Source organism: Aulonocara sp. 'chitande type north' Nkhata Bay, linkage group LG13 (assembly GCF_057382095.1).
Source record: "Aulonocara sp. 'chitande type north' Nkhata Bay isolate Kocher_YH1m ecotype deep benthic linkage group LG13, A_spYH_male_GT1.1, whole genome shotgun sequence".
In the NCBI taxonomy this organism is placed as follows: Eukaryota; Metazoa; Chordata; class Actinopteri; order Cichliformes; family Cichlidae; genus Aulonocara; species Aulonocara sp. 'chitande type north' Nkhata Bay.
The window spans coordinates 19,111,060-19,130,110 of record NC_141356.1 but is presented as its reverse complement, the minus strand read 5'-3'; the positions used below and the strand labels follow the sequence as shown (position 1 = coordinate 19,130,110).

The 19,051-nt window shown below is 39.2% G+C and overlaps 1 protein-coding gene across 28 annotated transcripts in view; it reads right to left on the bottom strand.

Moving 5' to 3' along the window:
- Window positions 1-457: 457 nt before the first annotated feature.
- Window positions 458-19,051, bottom strand: part of camk2g2 (calcium/calmodulin-dependent protein kinase (CaM kinase) II gamma 2) — a 77,252-nt gene continuing 58,658 nt past the window's right edge. Inside the window, exons 13-23 of one of the 28 annotated variants that reach the window (XM_086258998.1) lie at window positions 18,522-18,581; window positions 15,208-15,248; window positions 11,154-11,234; window positions 8,903-8,947; window positions 7,995-8,040; window positions 5,010-5,114; window positions 4,531-4,659; window positions 3,747-3,822; window positions 2,436-2,530; window positions 1,730-1,981; window positions 458-646 (exon numbers count right to left, since the gene is read on the bottom strand). In XM_086258998.1, the coding sequence (XP_086115124.1) occupies window positions 1,749-1,981; window positions 2,436-2,530; window positions 3,747-3,822; window positions 4,531-4,659; window positions 5,010-5,114; window positions 7,995-8,040; window positions 8,903-8,947; window positions 11,154-11,234; window positions 15,208-15,248; window positions 18,522-18,581 (911 nt within the window). In that variant the 3' untranslated portion in view covers window positions 458-646; window positions 1,730-1,748. Of the gene's footprint in view, window positions 647-1,729; window positions 1,982-2,435; window positions 2,531-3,746; window positions 3,823-4,530; window positions 4,660-5,009; window positions 5,115-7,985; window positions 8,041-8,902; window positions 8,948-11,153; window positions 11,235-14,403; window positions 14,437-15,207; window positions 15,249-18,521; window positions 18,582-19,051 lie in introns of all 28 variants that reach the window. The other 27 variants (XM_086259002.1, XM_086259003.1, XM_086258999.1 and 24 more) reach the window with 27 other exon arrangements.

Genomic DNA, 19,051 nt, shown 5'->3' with positions numbered 1-19,051 from the left:
CCCCCTTAAAACATCGTGTGCAGATACTCAAATCTGACGCTTAAATCTGGTGTTAAATTCTAATATTAGTTGCTCCCGTTCCCATAAACCCCACCCACAAATACCTTACAACTCTAAAACGACTGGATTCAAACAGACGCTCTGAACAGAAATCACTTTTTCCCCAGACGTCCTCGCTGCCCCGGTCTCTGTGCGAAGTGTACTTATTTTTCATTTGTTATACATAATTTTGAACATGTTAATACTTTTCCACGTGGCAGACGAACAAAGAGTGGGGAAATGAAGGCCATGGGAGAAAAGGATCGGGACAGCATCACCCCTGTGTTGCCACCAGAAGCATGCACCATCTGCAAAAAGGGGCTGACATCAGCTGGGCCCCAACATCATCTAGCTAGGGTTGGACTGGATTGGTGTTGGTCGGTGTGGTCGGTCATTCAGTCGAGCTTTTAAGATATGCTTTTTTTTTTTTTTTTTCTTTTAATTTTTATTGTTTTTTGGTTTGTGGCTTTTTTTCTTTTTCTTTTTAAATTGTAAGGTATGTTTCCCACATTGGTGTTTTCCAAGCAGCCTCTTCCTGGGCAGGATCCAGACACCGCTCCGACCACGGAGAATAAATGCTCCCAATAGCTTTAGACTTCAGGCAAAGCTGGAAAAAGGAGAGCACTGCGGTTAGTGAGTAAGTTGTCTCGGGGTTGGGGATGAGAACTAAAGGACACAGAGCTTATGCTTTCCCACTGAGCCTGAGATCTGTGGACTCTTTTAAAAAGCAGATTAAAAACTAATCTTTTTAAACTATATTTTCTATCTCCTTGTCTTTGTTTTTAGCTATTTTCTGTGATAGTTATCTTGAAAAGCGCCACATAAATACACTAAGAATATTTTACTGTGTTATGGATTCTTCTCAGTTTCCACAGCTGGTGGACTGAATGCAGTGGGGAACACAGGGCATCCCTGTAAAAAGCCCCTTAATTTTTCTATTAAACTGACTTGTTTTCACTATTGTCTAAATACAGTAAAAGGAATATCACTCTTCTTTTACTTATACATATTACAGGGATAACTCAGTAGGTAGAGTGGTCGGCTTCCAATCCACTGACTGGTTACCCTGAGGTACCCCCGAGCAAGGTACACTGGCTGCCCACTGCTTCACTGAGTGAATGGGTTAAATGCAGAGAGGAATTTCCCCACAGGGATCAATAAAGTATTATCATTATTATTATATTGATGGACAACATGCTTCATATTGTATGCGACTCAGCTCTTTGCCTAATAACACTGAGTTTACTCAACAACTCTTAATATCTCTGATTACAATGAGTACCTTTAAACTCTGATGGATATCATTAAACTGTTGCACAGGCCTGCTTCTCTAATGTGCCACTAGAGTTTTAGGTGATCTAGCTTTAGCCGATGCTGTTGAAATTTTATACACAAAAACCAAAATAATGGAGTATCAGTTGTAGAAGTTGCCTAGTGACAGAAATAAAGTAGTTTGAATTAAAGTTGAATGCTAAAGTGTTTGATAATGTAGATGGGAGATGGACAAAAAGATTTCAGTGCTCTAAGTATTAAAAACTGCAATTTAGATTGATGCTGCACACCAAAAATCATTAAAGAACCCAATAACCTGTGCGAAGACATTTTGCAGTCCACATTAATGCTTTTATGCGGCATTGAACTGTTATTGCACCTTTCAGGCTGTCGTATTGAGGTGGTGGCATCACCTTACCTGGGCCTGAGTTCTCAGTTCACTGCAGGGGTGCCGCTGGCGCCCCTGAGCAGTGGAAGTGCACATTGAGCCATTTGGCGTCACGGCGATGCCACACACGAGTCTCCTCAGACTGGCAGGAACGCGGCCGTCCCTGACCGTCTATGTACTGCGTCAGACGAATGTAGGCGATGCAGGCGGCATCCTCGCCGATCAGATGGACGTGGGGGTTGAGGATGGTGGTGTGCACCGGTTTGCTGTTTTTACTCAGAACTATGATGGAAAAATGCAAAATGCATTAACTTAATTTGTAAAGGTAGAATTGACACATTGTAGTGTTTATGGCTTTAATGTCCCAGCTGCATTTATTCCATATATTTTTATTAATTTAATATTTTCTTTAATTCATTGGATTCACCACTTCAAAACACTGATGATCTGCTAGATTTTAGATTGTAAATTGGACAAATGTTGTTATTAAATTAAAAGAAAAGAGAAAAAGAGGAAGCAAAGCTTGCAGATTCTACAACTTTAAAAATTTATTGCAGTCTTAAATTAGAGGGTAGAGAGATCCAACGTGTTTGGTTACATTTGACCATTAAATGAAAACTTTAGTAAATGAACATATCACTGTAGGCTAAACTCTTGTTAGCAAATGCCAACTATATTGCCCCTGTGGATTCAAAGGGCTCAAGAACTGAAGGAAAAATCCACTAAAGTAACTTACGATTCTCAAAGTAGAACTTGTGAAAGTCCATTCCCTCGACCAAGTTTCCAAGGGCCTCCGGTTCAAAAGAAGTTAGTCCTGGATCACAGATTCTCCTGTGAGGAAAAATCAATCAAGAGAATCCTCACGTGAACAATGACAAAGAGTAAAATCTGCAAATGTGACCAAAAAATAAAAGGAGAAATTCATAGTAATCTACAGCACTGTGAAAAAGTCCTGAGCTGTTTCTAATTTCTTGCTAGGAAAATGGGCTCAATCTTTTACATGTTTAAACATGTACAAAAATGCAGCGTATAAGGCAGAAACAGAGTTTGTATAAGCTTGAACAACCTAAAGTCAATATTTGGTATGACCACCTTTACTCTTTAACATAGCCTGAACCTTAATGCAAGCTTTCTTGCAATTTCTCCTGGAATAGTTCTCCAGGCATCTTGAAAGAAACTTAAGGCTCTTCTTTGGATGTTGGCTGCCTTTTGTACCTTTCTCTGACAAGGTGATCTCAAACTGCTTCAGTGATGTTGAGGTCCAGGCTCTGGGGAGGCCAATCCATGGCTGAAAGTGCTCCATAGTGTGTTTTCTATTCAGGTATGCTTTTACTGCACTGACAGTGCAAATGAAGCTGTTGCCAATCAGATACTTTCCCGATGGAAATACATGGTAGATCAGACTCTGATGGCCTCACTATTGAACCTCTTTCCTAACCTCCTCCATTCATTCTGATGACAAGTTGAACCAAAAATGTCAAATTTGGATTCATAGTAAAGATGAGGCATCTCTCAGGTTCTGTGTCAGGTCTTTCAAATACTGTTCATCTCTTGTAGATACATTTTTAAGTTTGCCACTTCTTGTTTTTGTCCAACACTTATCAATCTTTTATGGACACACTGCACACCCTTCTGAGATGCAACACATTTGCAGCTAATAGCTCTTTGTGCTAATAGCTCTTTTTTTTATTCTTGTGTAACTATGTTATTGATGGCATTTTCCTTAAATTCAACACAAGAAATGGGAACAAAGTGCCTAAAGATAAAATTTTCAGTTGGTTCTCTGCTAAGTTGTCTGTGTATGATTCACAAGTGAGTGTTAAGTGGCTTAATACAGCAAGGAAAAGCCCCCACCCCCCAAAACATTCCTTTCAAAACGGTCGCATACTGGACTGAAAAAAGCATCTAAGCTTTGAAAGACCTCGAGACAGCCTGAAGAACTATTGCTCAATTAGTGGTACTAGCTCAAAACTTTAGCACAGAGCTGTAAGAGTACTTGAACACTGATGACACACAAAATACTATTGATTTATATATAAAAACTTACGTGTAAGCCTCAAAATCGCCATTGTTGATGGCTTCAATCAGCTGTTCAGTCATCTTTATTATCTCCTGTTTACGAGCTGCAAGCAGAGAGAGGAGGAGGTGGTGGGAAGAGGAGGGCGGGCACACAAGAGGTCACAGATTGTCAGGGATCATTTGGAGGCTGAACATGCACATCCACGTCGCATGCTTTCCCTCAACTTACTGCCTGACATTTGAAATAAGCTCTACACACGGGAACACCGCCTCTGGTATAAATGACAGTGACATTTAAGGTCACCCAAACACATCACATACTTCAATACTGAACACAGAATCAAGAGTATTTGAAGCTGTATGCAATGTTCAACAGGCCACTGAACCCTGAAATCTCTAAAACAAACACCTAAGCTAACTTCTCTCGACTGAAGGAATTCCAAAAATATTTCACAAACAAAACCGATCATTTACTACAGTTTTTGAATTTGAGAACACCAAAAAATACTGCACAAGGTTAATCATCATCAAAAACACCAGTTATTAAACTGAATCTGTAGCAGAGATGATCACAAAGCCACTAACTCCATGTACGCACTCACAGCGTAATCAGCAGAGATTTTCACACACCAGACTTTATGGATTCTCATGTTGTAAATGACATCAGCTAACATGCAGCAGCTAAGCCAGAACGTCCAGCAAAACTCAGACCTGCATGTCCATAAAGTCTTCTGTCAACAAATGACGCACAGTTTGAACAAAAGGCTTTCGGAGCCTTTGCACAAACACACCAAAACCTGCCTGTCACTTACTCTGCTGCAGGTTGCTGCTGCCTGTGGGGGGTGAAAGAGTGAACTCTGGTGCAGGACACGAGCTCTGAGCTGGGCTGGGCTGAGCTACAGGAACACTGGGGCTGCTAACAGCCTCCTGCAGGGGACCAGCTGCAGGTAGATACAGTCATCCCGGTAAAATAAGGTTATATACATGACTTTGCAATATATGAAATAGTGGGTTGAAGAAGTTGGATACAGATATAGTACAGAAGGGAAGCAGTAAACTGTAGTTATATTAGAGCGCCAGTAGATGGCAGCACAGTAGGGCTGGAAATGGTACAAGCGCCGGTGATGGCTCGAAGAGCTAATATTCCTATTCATGTGTCGCTGTTTTACCGCCATAATGTCTTGTGTTGCTTGTTTTATTTTGGTCTTGAAATATTGTTGTCTGGTGTGGCAGGAAAAGGCCAGAAAGGTCAGAGCTGAGAGGCGAATCAGGTGAACTGCAGCTGACTTACAGGTGAGCGGTGGGCACTGAGGAGACGGGGTCTGCGCCTGCTCCTCAATAGTGCTGGACTGTGTTAACCCTGCACTGTCTGTACTGGTAGAGTCACTGGTGGCCGCTGCTCTCATCACAGGACACACATACAAACAAACATACAGAAACATGCTGATTGGCAGGCCACAGGGTGTTCCTAAAATCTGAAAGGAACTCATCATTTGTCCATCCATTAATCCACCTTAAACTCACTGGCTGCCAGTGTCAATCACATCTTTGAAAGGTATGCAATTCTAAGCCTCACGTAAACCAAAGGAAATCAGCAAATCATCAAGTTTATTGAATGCTATACTGCAAAATGACTTCTCTATTAGCTGGCTAAATGTTTTGGCACTACAAGCTATTGCTGCGCATATTATCACACAACGCAAGATAAAAAGAGTGACACAAAGAGCTGATCTGCAACATAGAAACCAGCTGCACAAACCAGAAACTACAAAGAAACACAAGCTGGACATGACAAACGCGCTACACTTGTGCTCTGAAGTGAGCGCGCTTTCAGCATTAAGACACAGCAGCCTGATGTCTAATTTCAGAGATTAATTTTGAAATGAGAAAGATCACACACAACACAACCTTCAACAACGGAATTTATTACTGGCCTCAAATGTGCAGCAAATACCAGGACAAAATGGCATACGATTCTGCAGCAACGGTTTAATTACAGTTGGTTTTAGGAGACTGCAGCACAACTAAGTTTAAAGTGAAGAGTTTTAGTTCATCGTGTTGCAGAAGATTGGAAATCTGAACACAATCTGCTTGATATATCTTATTTGTTCTTTATCTTTAAGGCCTTTCCTGTTTTCTTCTTGTGTTTTGTGTTAGACACAAGCTCTTCTTACTGTTCACTTGAAGCACTTAAAACCACAAGTCAATTTTACCATAGTCACACATCACTTTATTCTACGTATTTACGCATTTCTATCTATACTCTATTCACAACTCCAGCCAATTTAATATGCATGTCTTTGTCCGGATTACCAGATGGAAACACAGCAAGAGCCCGGAGATTCAACCCCAGAATGTTCTTGCTGTGAAGGGATGGTGCAAACCACTGCGCACAACCTGAAGATTTAACATCCAGCCTTGTAGACAAAAGAGCTAACACTAATCAAGCAGATTCTTTCATCCAACAAATTATAAAAGCATTCAAACTCAGAGATAGACAATAGAGACATGATAAACAAAGGCATCTTGATTGCATGTTAGTGATGCTTTTTAAGATCAAGTGGTAGTAAATCCATGAACATCGCCTTAAGTAACAGGATTAACTCCTTTCTGGTAAGCTGCAGGTAGCTCTGTGCTACTTCTTTCAACTGAGAAACCTTAAAAGGTCATCCCTGAGGCTGAAGATAGCTTAATTAAAGGCTTAAGTGGTGTTTGATGGCAGCATACACACACTTACGCAAACAACAATCGAAATGAGGCAAAGATACCGTCACGTGGAACACACAACAGTGAGCTTTGGAGGTGTCATTACCAAGGGATCCTTTGTTTGGACTTATTCAGATGATGATGTAATTACTGTAAGAGCAGAATACTCCTGTTCTCTACACACAGCAGTGTTTACTCTCAGTCATTCTTTCTAATCCCTGCCGCAGATCCATGAGGTACTGCTCACCAAAGCCATGGCTTTCACTTTCTAATACAACTGTGATTAAAAGTCACAACGGGCAGAACTTTAAAGTGATTACAGCATCTTTCAAAACATTTGCAGATAATCCTCCAGAAAAGACAAAAAAATTACTTTGAAGTAATTAACGTTAGTTTCATTTGTTGTTTGTAGAACAATCTATCCCAAATAAATGGTAGGACTGCAAACCTTCATCCTGCTTTGATATTTAACTTTCTTATAGCTCAGTCACTTAAGTAAAAATACGAACCTTGCAACTAAGAAGAAGAAAAAAAGATGGTTCATTGCACTGAATTTTATTTGGCAACTGATTACCCGTATGATTGCACAGGTCACCTGGTGGGATGCTTCTGACTCAGACCGACTGCAATCCTTCTCAGGACAGATTAGTAAATGTTTGTATATAATTTCCATCTGATTCACAAACAAACATTGACATCAATCTGAGTCAGTCAGCATCAATGACCACAACTCATCTGCGGCATGGCTTTTTACAGCAAGGACCCAAATCAACTGGTTGCCAAATGGTTGTATTCTGGTTATAATGCTTTATAAAAGCAAGGTTGCAGTTAAATATCTGTCCTGGAGCAATACATCTCTCTTTATGGAGAAATCTTCTGAGTATAAGTAGTTAATGTGAATTTCTGTGTGTAGGAAGCAGCAGATTCGTGCCGACTTGTCACCGTTAACTCCCATACCATCACAAGCAGACTGCATTTAATTGCCAACCTGACATTATTCAATCAGGACTGACTCCTTTGTCATTTCATTGCCGTTCTGATGCACCAAAGTTTCTTTGACGACTGCAACTGACTAGTCACACACCTGGACCCCGTCTTATAGCATCTATTTCAACGCCAACAAGCTCACAAGTTCACATGCTTGCAATATTTTTGGTTATTTTCCTTAGTGTGAGTGCAGCATTGAGGACAAGGCTCGCCCATTAGGCCCTCCTACAGGAATTAGTCGAGACAACAGAAAAAGCATATTATCTGGCATAGCAGTACTGTTTAAGTCAGTCAACATGCACAGCACAGCGTTCAGACGTAGCGTTTCTTTCCTGCAATGCTCCTCCAACTCCAAAACGTACTGACTATCCCAGCCTGAAGTGCTCTGACGGAAGCTTTTTGTAGTGGAAAAGCAGAGTTGACAGATTCCTGAAAGCTCTACCTAGAGGACATGCATCACCTTAACATAAAGCGAGGAAATAAATATTTTGTCTTTTTTTTTTTAATCTATCTGATCTGGATTGGATGCAAAGTGAACCAATGCATGCAGAGTAGGTGAAAGTTGGACAAGTACCTTTCCTACCTTTCATCTCCTCCTCTTCAATGTTATTACAGCTCTCAGTGGAGCCCTGTCAAACACAAAGGGGTGAGACAAAAAGAGAGGTGGATGGAGAGAGGAGGAGTGGGTGGAAGAGGAAAAAGTTGGATAAGGGAGAGGTGGACAATCATCTTTTAATTTGTAGCTGAGACAGGTTTGGGATGCTTTAGACGCCTATAAAAACACAGAGACAACCTGATGGACAGATGGACGGGTACATGACTCCCTCCCAGGAGCACAAACCAGCAGCGAAGAGAAGCGCAGAGAGCCACACATTACGGCAACGTGTGGGAGCAGTTTAAAATGAATTTTTAACAGGAAGGCGTGTGTAAGAGAAGATTAGTGCAGAACCGCTTCTCGAGAGGAAACATGCCCATGTGGCAATGTGAGAAAAGTTTCAGTGTACAGGAAATAGTGCAACACCATCAGCATTTGAATATGTAGTGACACTGGTATTTAACAAACGTGTGTGCACCAACACAACAGTGAAAGCTGTGCGGCACTTGGTTCCTGTTTTAGTAAAGAGTCTGTTTGTGCGTGTAGGATTTTCTCTTTCACATAAGGAGTAGTAGTAGGGTACCATGAGTATTTGCAAGTTTGGAAAAGGCAATGAAAAGTTTGTAGTCTGTCAATATCAGGTGCTCTGAGGGGAAAAAAACTGAGGATCAACTAAACCATCTCAAAGGGAAGCAGATTGAAAATAATAATAAAAAAAACAAACTATGAAAATATCAAAGGTTGTATTCCTGTGTTCTTACATAAGCATATTATCACCTTAAACATGAAGTGTATAATTATTTTAATGGTGGTGTATGCAGAAATATTAGAGAAAATCCTCCACGAGTGTTAGTAGTAGTGGCTGGTGGCTTGAGGCTGGAGTAGAAGCAGCTTACCTTGGTGCCGTCTGCTGGGTTGTGTACAACAGTTGTCTGGGCTTCCTGGGGGGAGGTAGGAGACACTTTACCATGCAGGGAGTGTATGATAGGGAGGGGGTGGGCACCAGCAAAAGATGCCAGGGAATATCATGACGACAGACGCATGAGGGCACACCAAAACAAAGCACAGTGCAGAGGCTGTGGAACATTTATGGTAATAAAAATCCATGATTGTTGATGTCAAGGCGCTCAGTATCAGTCTGTTTCCCCATTCACCAGCACTGTGGCCTACAGGACTGTTTTAGAACCTCCGAAATGGATGAAAACAGCCATGAACACAGCTATACACATATCCACCACCAGCCAAGGCCATGACTGAGGAGGAGGGGTTTGCAATTTGTAAACCATATTACAAAAACCTACACATAGCTATAGTGACTTTAAAGCTAAGCTAGTAAATGGATAAATACTAGATAATATTTCACATCTCAACCCTCCATCCCATGTGGGCTGAAGACTGGTTTAATGGTGAATTGTGTTTGTGCAACAACTCCTCATCCCCAGCCTTGACCCTGTGACATAAACATTTAGCACAAAGCAATTCAAGAGCTCAAGTACTGGACAGTGTGGAAAACAAACCCACGGTATCCTGGTTTAGTCAGTCAGGAGCACTTGCATGATCTCCACCAACCCTGGACCCAACTTTTAGAAGATGCAGCCCCTTCAGTGACGTATGGGATTATGCAGAATTTAAAGTATTACAAGTAATGGCAGCGAGACGACAGTCCCAGGTTGTAAACTCTTATGGGGACTGGTCCAGTTGCTGGGAAGGCAGTCTGTGCTCTATAAGAATTATTTATTTATTTATATATATATATATATATATATATATATATATATATATATATATATATATATATATATATATATATATATATATATATATACACAAATGCATTCTTGCAGATTAAAATAAAAATACTGATGCTGTTATGTTTGTGTGGTAAATGTCGTACATAAATGATGGAAGCCTTTTATAAAGCTTTAAACTGAGGATTTTGACTGTTGAGATCTGCTGTTTTGAAACTGGAGAGTGTGGGCTGGCTCTGACAAAAAAAGGCAAGCTAAGGTAAGATAAGTTTACCTTCTTTTTAACATTATTTGGGACTAAATTTAGCAAAAAAGGTCTTATTTGTTTTAATGTAATCTTTATTTTTACAAGTAATCCCACTGACATTCAGACAAGCATGACAAAATTACAACAATTAAATACCAAATCTTTTTTTTACTATGTTAGATTCAATAAGACTAAAAGCTAGCAATAAAGACTGGAAATATCTTGTTAAAGAAAACAAACAGTATGAAATGACATTTTGAATTTATAGAGAAAGTTAATTACTGGAAACATTCTTAAGTCTTCAAAACGCCTATTTGTGCTAGATTTTGTTACTTAGATGTTTTGGTTTAGTCTTATGCTAGGCTTAAGACATGATAGGCATGATACTTATGTCAGGAGACAGAAAGTTTTTGTATTAATTAGAAATGAAGTACACATTCAGTGCACATTTCCTTGTCGTGTGTTATGTTGCCATCGTTTCCATTTAACCAACCTGAGACAAACATCATACAAACTCTTGTATGTTGTATAAATGACTCGATCCCACAAACACAGGGGCTGCATCCTCTTGCAAAAATATGGCTTGTTTTTCATTTGTCAACTCAGGCTGCTGTTTTACCCAGAAGCCCCCATCATTTACCATTCAGAAATTGAAGAGCAATTTGTGAAAGGTCATCTTTTGATGTAGAGGCAATAACCTCCACTTCAGAGGCAAAGCATCAACAAAGCTCTGGTGACATAGTTGAACACACAAAGGAGTCACAAGGATGTGGTTGAGCAGAACTTGATTGAAGTGTCTGCTGTTGTACTGGAAAATGAAAGTCATTTGTCTACCTGTCAGGCACCGGGTAAATATATGAAGGTGTGTCCACGGAGGTATGGGTAAAACACAAGCCAGGAGAGACAAACTCAAAGGGGCAAGCCAGTCATTTAATTTTAAAGTCATCAAATTCACCGCCAAGATCACAGTTTGTGTTCGAAACGGAAGCAGAGACGCAGACAATGATCGATGAGACAGAGGACAAGGAAAAGGTTTTACTTAATATGGGAAGCGACAAAAAGATTATGAGGGGATAGAACTAAACGATAAGAAGATGGGAAACAATGAAATGATGCTATTAAAAGCAAAGAAACCAAATAGAGATGAGGTACCATTGGTGCTGAAGATGACATGCTGCTGTCTTTGGTGCTGCTGCTGCTTACTACACTGTTTTTACTGTTGTTTCCCTGCGACTGGGGCAAAGAAACACAACACAGAGTGACTCCCACTCCTCCCACTAAACCATGAACCAAGCTATGGGAATCATAGGTGGAATAAAGGAATGGAGCCATTACACGGACTATATGCTGCACAGTCAGGGCAAGAGCTGTATGTGCAGATGTTAAACTTAATTTATTTATCTGCACCTTCCTATCTTTGCATTTTAAAGGGCAGGTGCAATCATCAGTATTTCTGCTCTGCATGTAGTTTTAACGTTTCTTTTCATGATCATAGAACTCATAGATACAAAGTAACCAAAACAAAATATTTTTATGCCTTTAATAAAATTGTGAATTGTTAACAGAAAAGTGCATTTTAACAATAAGCATATATTAAGGGCGAATGACTTATTTTCTTCCCCAGCACTTAAAAAAATGTGAATCATTTGCTGAGATAGAAAGAGAAATCAGTCTGTATCTAAAGCGAGCTCAGCAGTCCAGGTCTGTGCATGCAGTGAAAGGCCTTGGGTAGCAGGTTTTTCTCTATTGTGTGAACACATGCAACAGATATGTGGTTTAAGCTGTTTTTCCCCTTCATTAGCTCACGCAAAGATAACAGTAAAGCCTATTTTACACACAAAACTACTTAAAGGATCATCTTGAACAGATCCTATTTATGGCTTTGAGTTTTAAAAAGTGAAATCTGTCTAAACCTTTTTCAAATGTTGGCTGCTAATATAAAAAACACTCACAGCAACATTTAAATTTTAATTTTAAAGAAAACAAAATACAGCGGCCAACGATACCCCCTCAGCCTCCTAGTGGATACACGTGTTGTATCAATTTGAAAATCATACATTGCCTTGTTCTCAAGTTATTACATGGCATTAAGGTCGAGGTCACAACTTTTTTTAGTAAATACACCTACGGTGGAATTTAAGCTCCTGTGTTTTTTCATTCTGGAGTTATTGCATTCAGGAACTTTGGTCCTGCCCGCACGGCAGGATGACGATAATACAACATCAGCCTTTTACAGCTGAAGGAAGGTTTAATTTTAAAAAATATGTTCTGAATTCATATTTCTGTTTAGCTATGATATAGGTAGTACAAAATGTAATTAAAATGACATTGGCTGCACTCTTGGAGAATCTACTAATATAATTAAAGTCATGAAGTGCAATCCAAGCTAGGAGACACATTTACAATGCGTTTCTTACTTCACTGTGGTGATTTGTGCAAGCCATAAAGAAACGTTCTGCAAAACTCGCCAAAAATTAGCTTTTGTAAGCAAAAACAAAACAAAAAACAAAACAACCAGGTACAGTAAAAAAATTATTCAGCAGGCAGAGAGGGTATGACAAAAAGATGGTGTTGATTGCATTATGGAAAATGTAGGATCTATGTGTTTAGAGAGCTTAAAAACCATAAGGACTACACGTTTGGATATTTCTGTCCTTTTAAGCATATTTCTGTCTTGCTTACGAGTTAACATAATTTTTCACTCGCTTGCTCCTAAAAGCTGTAGTAATGTTTCCGCTGGATGACTAAGATATAGGTTATGTTACAGCTGCAGACTGAGGCTGGAATGTATGATGTGAACAAGAGAACACTGTTTCAGCTGGACTCTCCTTTTGGCCTCGAGCTAACTGGAAGGAAAGGGGAATACAAATATTCCCACAGGAAAGTTGAGAGGTGTGGACGAATGGATTACGTCAGTGAAAGATTAAGGCCAAAGTGCTGGGAGTTTTTAGCTGTTTTTCTGCAACTCTCAGAAGAGCAAATTACCCCAGTGTGACTTTAAACAGTATTTTGGCAGTCTCTGAGGCCTACTAGGAACAACTTCTAACAGAATAACTAATGTGCAATGCTGACACCATCAACAAGGCAGATTACAGATTTGACATCTTTTACTGCATTTCAGGGCTGGAGGAGAAACATTTCTCATGAATAAGAAACATTTAACTTTCAAGAAGTTCAAATATAAAAAATATATTTCCACCTGCAATCATGACAGCATTGTGGAGCCACTTTGTTTGGACCTAATTGATCAAGGTCATGAGCCGACATGTAGCCTTGTTCCTCTTTCTTTAAAAAACCCCATATCTGTTAACTTGGTGAATCTGAGCACTTCAGTGCTATTAAAACAACTTGAGCAGAATTTGGAATAGAAAAGCACAGAAACACAAACATGAGGTCCTTTTAAGATTATTCCCCCCCAAGCCTCCTCAAAAAGGCTGTTTACCAGAATCAAAATATTCAGAACAGCATGTTATTAATGTCTGAAAATGCTAATTAGGCCTCAAACCGAGATATTTCTTAGTACAACCTGCAATCTTGAACCTCAGTTTCCATCTACAAAAATAAACAAAACTGTGTAGTACTTTTCTTTTAATAAAGTTTTATGTTCTTTTGAAAGGGTAACGTCTTTTGGGAGAGATGAGGATAAACTGGACTTTGTATTTAAAGCAGCTAAAGCAATTATTTTGTTATGTTTTCCACAGATATGCAAACCTACCACTAATAAATGTACACTATTAACTAGTTTTGTATCACTTTTACTTTGGAAAATAATGTAGTGAGGGAAAAATGTAGCCATCCAAACAGATCAACAGACCTGAAAAATAAGAAAACAATCTTTTTACTTGATTATTTTATATTCAGAATTTAGAAGCTCACACTTCCTCTAGCTCATATCGGAGAATTTATCTGCAGGTGACAAAGACAGCCGTTTTATTTACGGTAAAAAGGGGAAAGAAGAATTCACTTAAATGAAACATAATGAGGGTACGATAAACATGCAACAACTGAAAAAACGAAAAATGGTGGTATCTTGAGATTAGCAGGGATTCAGTTGTCCCACGGTGATGGTCAGGTATGAAGCGAAAATGCAGATCCATGGGTCAATGAGTCGCACATCAGAAGGGGGTAACTGGATAGTGAAGAGCGTGTGTGTGTGTATTATTTCTTTAAATGGTTTTGGTGGCGCTTCCAGAGGAAGGGAATGCAGGGATGTTGTATGAATTTGGAAAAATCCAACAAAAATTGCCATAAACGACCCCTAAAGCATCTCTGCACAAAAGGAAAAAAAAATGAAACAGAGAGGGTAAAGGGAGAGCTGGACGGGCAAAGACTCGCAAAGAAGACGGACAAAAAAAAAGTAAAAAAAAAAAAAAATGAACAAAAACGACAGAGCCGATCTCACCATCAAACAAACACTTGAGCTGGACTTCCTTTTCTGACAGACAGCAATGGAAAAGAGGAGGGAAAAAAATAAGGATTCATCGGGAACTAATCAAAAAAGACAAAAAGGTGAAGCTGCCAGATTGATCCCAGAAAGATAGTAAAAAACAAAACAGCTGCACAAGCTTACACAGGAATAAAGATGAGATAAAGGGATTCAGAAAAATCTGAATCAGCTGCAAATAAAAAGGGGGGTTAAAAAATAGAAAAAATATTGGAAATTATTTTATTGGTGTTCAATAACTGGTTGTGCATTTTCTAATGTTTAAGGGTTTAGTTACTGTTTAAGTTACTGTATGTAATGGGAGTTTTGTTTTGCCCTTGGTGAGTACGGCAGTTCATTGCATGCACTGACGCTGACTGTTGATCAAAACAAAAATCGCTGTGAGTCAAAGAAAAGCGGCTGGTTAAAAACACCATTTTAAAAGCTTTTTAATCTTTAGGTAAGCTCGTTAGATCTACTTTAATCTCAATGTGAGTTAACTGATTTCTTATGAACATAATCAAGTACCTAGTTCATTTCTAAAATAAATCCTATCCCCCTAAGTCACAAAAATCTTTAAAATATATTAAACAGACTTTAGAAAAAAGACCATGTTGCACCAGAGCACAGAGGTGATCTAATTGATCTTGTTCCATCATATCACAGTTAAAAATGGTCTCAGACAGTAATTAGGGGGACAGACCAAAAAGGAGATAAAGATAAGGAGAGTAAGTTAAGTACATAAGTCACATCAAGAAAACCCTCATGGGTCAGAGAGCTTACCTTCACACCGTCCGACTTTTTGTTTAGTAAGGTTTTACACGCTGAAAGAAAGTGAGAAAAGATGATGAGGACGCAGTTTAAGGGGGACAGCTGTCCAATCAACAGAAGAGCTGAAATCACTCAGTCAGCATGACAAAAGACGGCCTAAGAGTTTATCAGGTTTGACAAAACTGACTTCACATTGATATTTCTAACAGCAGAGCTGTTGTATGATGGACGATCCCATCAAAAAGTTTACTTTATGAACCACTGTGGATAAACAGGGAATTAAAGAGACTTCAGTAGTGATGATACAGACAAAGCAAAATGATAACATGAAAATCAAAAACACAACTTGTTGGCAAAATTGAAATCACTGTATAAAAACAGACACATCGAGGTAGCCCCATTCATAATTATTTTCCATTATAATGTACACTACACTGACTATGCAGATTGTTTTGCCCAGTAACGTGCAAGTTCCGCATTTTATTTCCACTGCATTGTTACAGTTTGTACACCAAGATTGTAAAATTTATTTAGTTAAAAAATTAAATGTCAGTAATTCACAACTATTGCATGGAGAATCCAAATTCTAAAACAGTAAAATCATTAAAAAATTTATACAGGGAAACAATTAAAAAATTCAAAAAGGTGATTCTGATTGTGAGAGCAGGTCAGCATTACGAGTTCCTAGTAAAACCACATGTTAATTTTCTGAGCTTTAAAGCTCATTTTAAAGTTGGTTTCATTTGTTTATGGTACTGTGTGGATTTCTGGCTCAACCATAATTTTGGGTCCAATAATCCTCTAAACTGTCAAAATGTTAAACAATAAACACTTTTTGTTCACTTTCCACAGTAATAACATCAGTTTCAGCTCAGTTCATAACACTTCTAATATTTCATATCCTGCTCTAGTGTTTGATTTTATTTGTCTGCTTTCAGGGGGCAAATGAGAATTAATACATGACTAAGCTTATGAATGAGTAAAAGAGCTTTTTTTTTTTTTTTATCTTTACCTTGTTTTTTGTTGAAACAAGTAAAATATACATATATATGTTTAATGTCAATTACAGAACTGCTGATAATTTATTTAATAAGATTGCTTTGGCCACGTCAAATGCCACCTTCATCCCTATAATCTAGTTTATGTTAGGAGGCATGTATGTGAACCTGAAAACCTGACCAGACAGTTTTAACACACAAATGACACCACTCCACCTGACAAAAAGGAAACGTAATAAAACACATGCATTAACACACAAACACTCACTAAAAATAAACATTTTACCAACAATCATTTGTCTTTGAGCCATGTTCCAATGATTCACCCTTACCTTCCATTCAAAAAGAAGGAAGGATGGCAATGAAAAAGGTAAGAGAACAGTAATGTATTTAATATCTGCATCTTAACATCTGAACTGAAAGGTGACAACTGCAGGCAACACCTGTCAGGCTGTTACTGCGCGTTAAAAGGCATTCTTTAATCATTTTCACAGCGGTGATGGTTCATGCAGTCATCAAAATGTCTGGCATGCAACATCAACTTCAAAGTCTTCCTCATAAAAGGAGCCGAGTGGTGCTTTCTCAGCAGAAACCTTTAACTTCAGGATGTCATCTGTACAAATTCAAGTCTGATTTCTTCACTGTAACACTGTATGTGACAACACTGAGTCTTGTTAAGTGAAGAAATTTGACAGTTGGAATTGAGCAAAAAAAGGGAAAGTCATTAACATTTTATCGGCAAAGCATCCTCTTGTTAATCAGACTGTTTTTTCCTGTATGACCAGCTTTTAAAGGGGACCCATTACACTTTTCCTTATTTTCTGTTACTTACATAATGTTGCAAGGGTTCTTATGAAACGTGGCACATCACTTGTATCATCAGCGAATGTACAAGTGAGCTCTAAGCACTTTAAATTTGGTTTTGCATGATCTCAAAGAGTGTGGATATTCCTATTACAGTAATCTCTACTTTTGAATATAGCAGCCCCGCCTACCTGCTGTTCAAACTCCTGTTTGTGAGGTGCAACCAATCAGAGGAAAGCAGTGTTAAAGCTGCTAGCTTCAGTCAAATGATGAACTAAGTGTCCTCTGTATAAGATTAAGGAACTTTTAACTATGAATTCCAAAAATAAAAATATACAGCTGAAAGAAAAGCTTAATAAGTCCTCTTTAAGCAAGCAGCCAGCACTGTCATATGACCCACACGTGTTAAAGGTTCAGTATGCTTCAAACAAACTAATTAGTTTGAGCATGCCTGAAAACAAAACTGTCCTGAATCATCACCCTCAGAGGTAGAGCTAAAGGTTTGCCACTGGAGAACAAGATGTAATCTCTTAAGTAACGTAAAGGTTTATTGGGAGTTAAGGGAGATTTTAACTAAATGAAAAATCATTAGCTGCAAATGTGATCTGTCTTAGTTAAAAAATATCAGTAATGTGAAACCACAAACCAAAGCCATCCACGTGCTGATACCCCACTAAGCGATATCGCTGTGTTTGTGTTAATATATATCTGCATAATGATGACCTGATAATGGCATAAGCACTTTGTTTGAAGCAAACTGTTTTTTTTTCCTTTTTAGTTGTATTTGCTCAAACAAAAACAAGAGCAGGCAGGAGAGAGGAGACAAAGAAAATAGTTAACACAGGACACTTTGCATTCTGTTTATCCAGCTTCCCATGCAGGTTGGCAAACTGCACTGTACGCTCATAAACATGCTTGGCTGGCTGTTGGCGCCAGAGCCATGCCAAGGGAAGGTTGCAGCGAGCACAGGCAGGCATCGACTGGGCATCAGTACTGTGGATCCAGATCAATTTGAAGAAGGCAAAGCTGCAAGAGTTCCGAGTTAAATACTGGAATTTCTGTTCATATTGGTAATATAAATGGCGATGCAGCAGAGAAAAACAACCTGTGATATTTGTGCTAATGCAAAGATATATAACCTGAGCTTTGCTTGGTGACAGCTGGGGTAGTTGGAAGAAGGTCCGAGGGTCATGCTGGGTGTCATTTAAATGGCTGTTGTGTTCGACACAGGAAATTAAATATCCAGTCCTTGAGAGGTGGTCTGTTTATTAGACCATTAGGAAGCCCAGGAGTACTGAAAGGTCAGTAGCTGAGCTTCATCTGCGGCTTTTATTTATGTTTGTCTGTGACTGTAAGATGCCCCAGTGCAGTGATGACCACATAAACGTGATCCATCAGTGTGCAGGCAGCAGGTGGTTGTGGTGGTGGGGGGAGGGGAGGGTTCAAGCAGCCCAGGCCACATGCCAAAAACCTCAGCACGAAGCTGGCAGTGCCCGACTCCAACACCCCCTCTAGCAAACGTACCTTCCTGAGCCATTGCGGCTGTGCTGGTGGTAGCGGCAGGACTGGTGTGCTGCCGTCCCACTATTAGACAAAGAGGAATTCAGTGCGCTACTGGGAGAGAGACCCACTAAACCATGAAAATCTCCTTCTTTTTTCTTTAATAACTTTTTGTGCTTCCAAGAGACCTGCTTACTGTTTTTGACATTTTAATTTAATCAATAAAATGATGTAATACCAAACTTCATTTTTATTAGGATGAAGTGAAGCAACAGATGGGAAAATCTTGTCAGAAATAAAATGTCTGAGCCCCAACTTACTGATTTTACTTCTTTGTTTATTCTACAGTGAATAAACAAGCCTAGGCTTACGAACAAAGCATTTCAGAGGTCTGGCTGGTCTGCTTACTTCAGTCTGGATCAGTCTTAGCCTTTACAAAGTAGATGGACATAATCCAATGGAGCTGCTTTGCTTACATGAAGGCATATAAACACAGGGCCGATAGCATTAGTGCATTAGCTTGCTAGTCCATTGTCCAGCCCGCAAATTGGTTG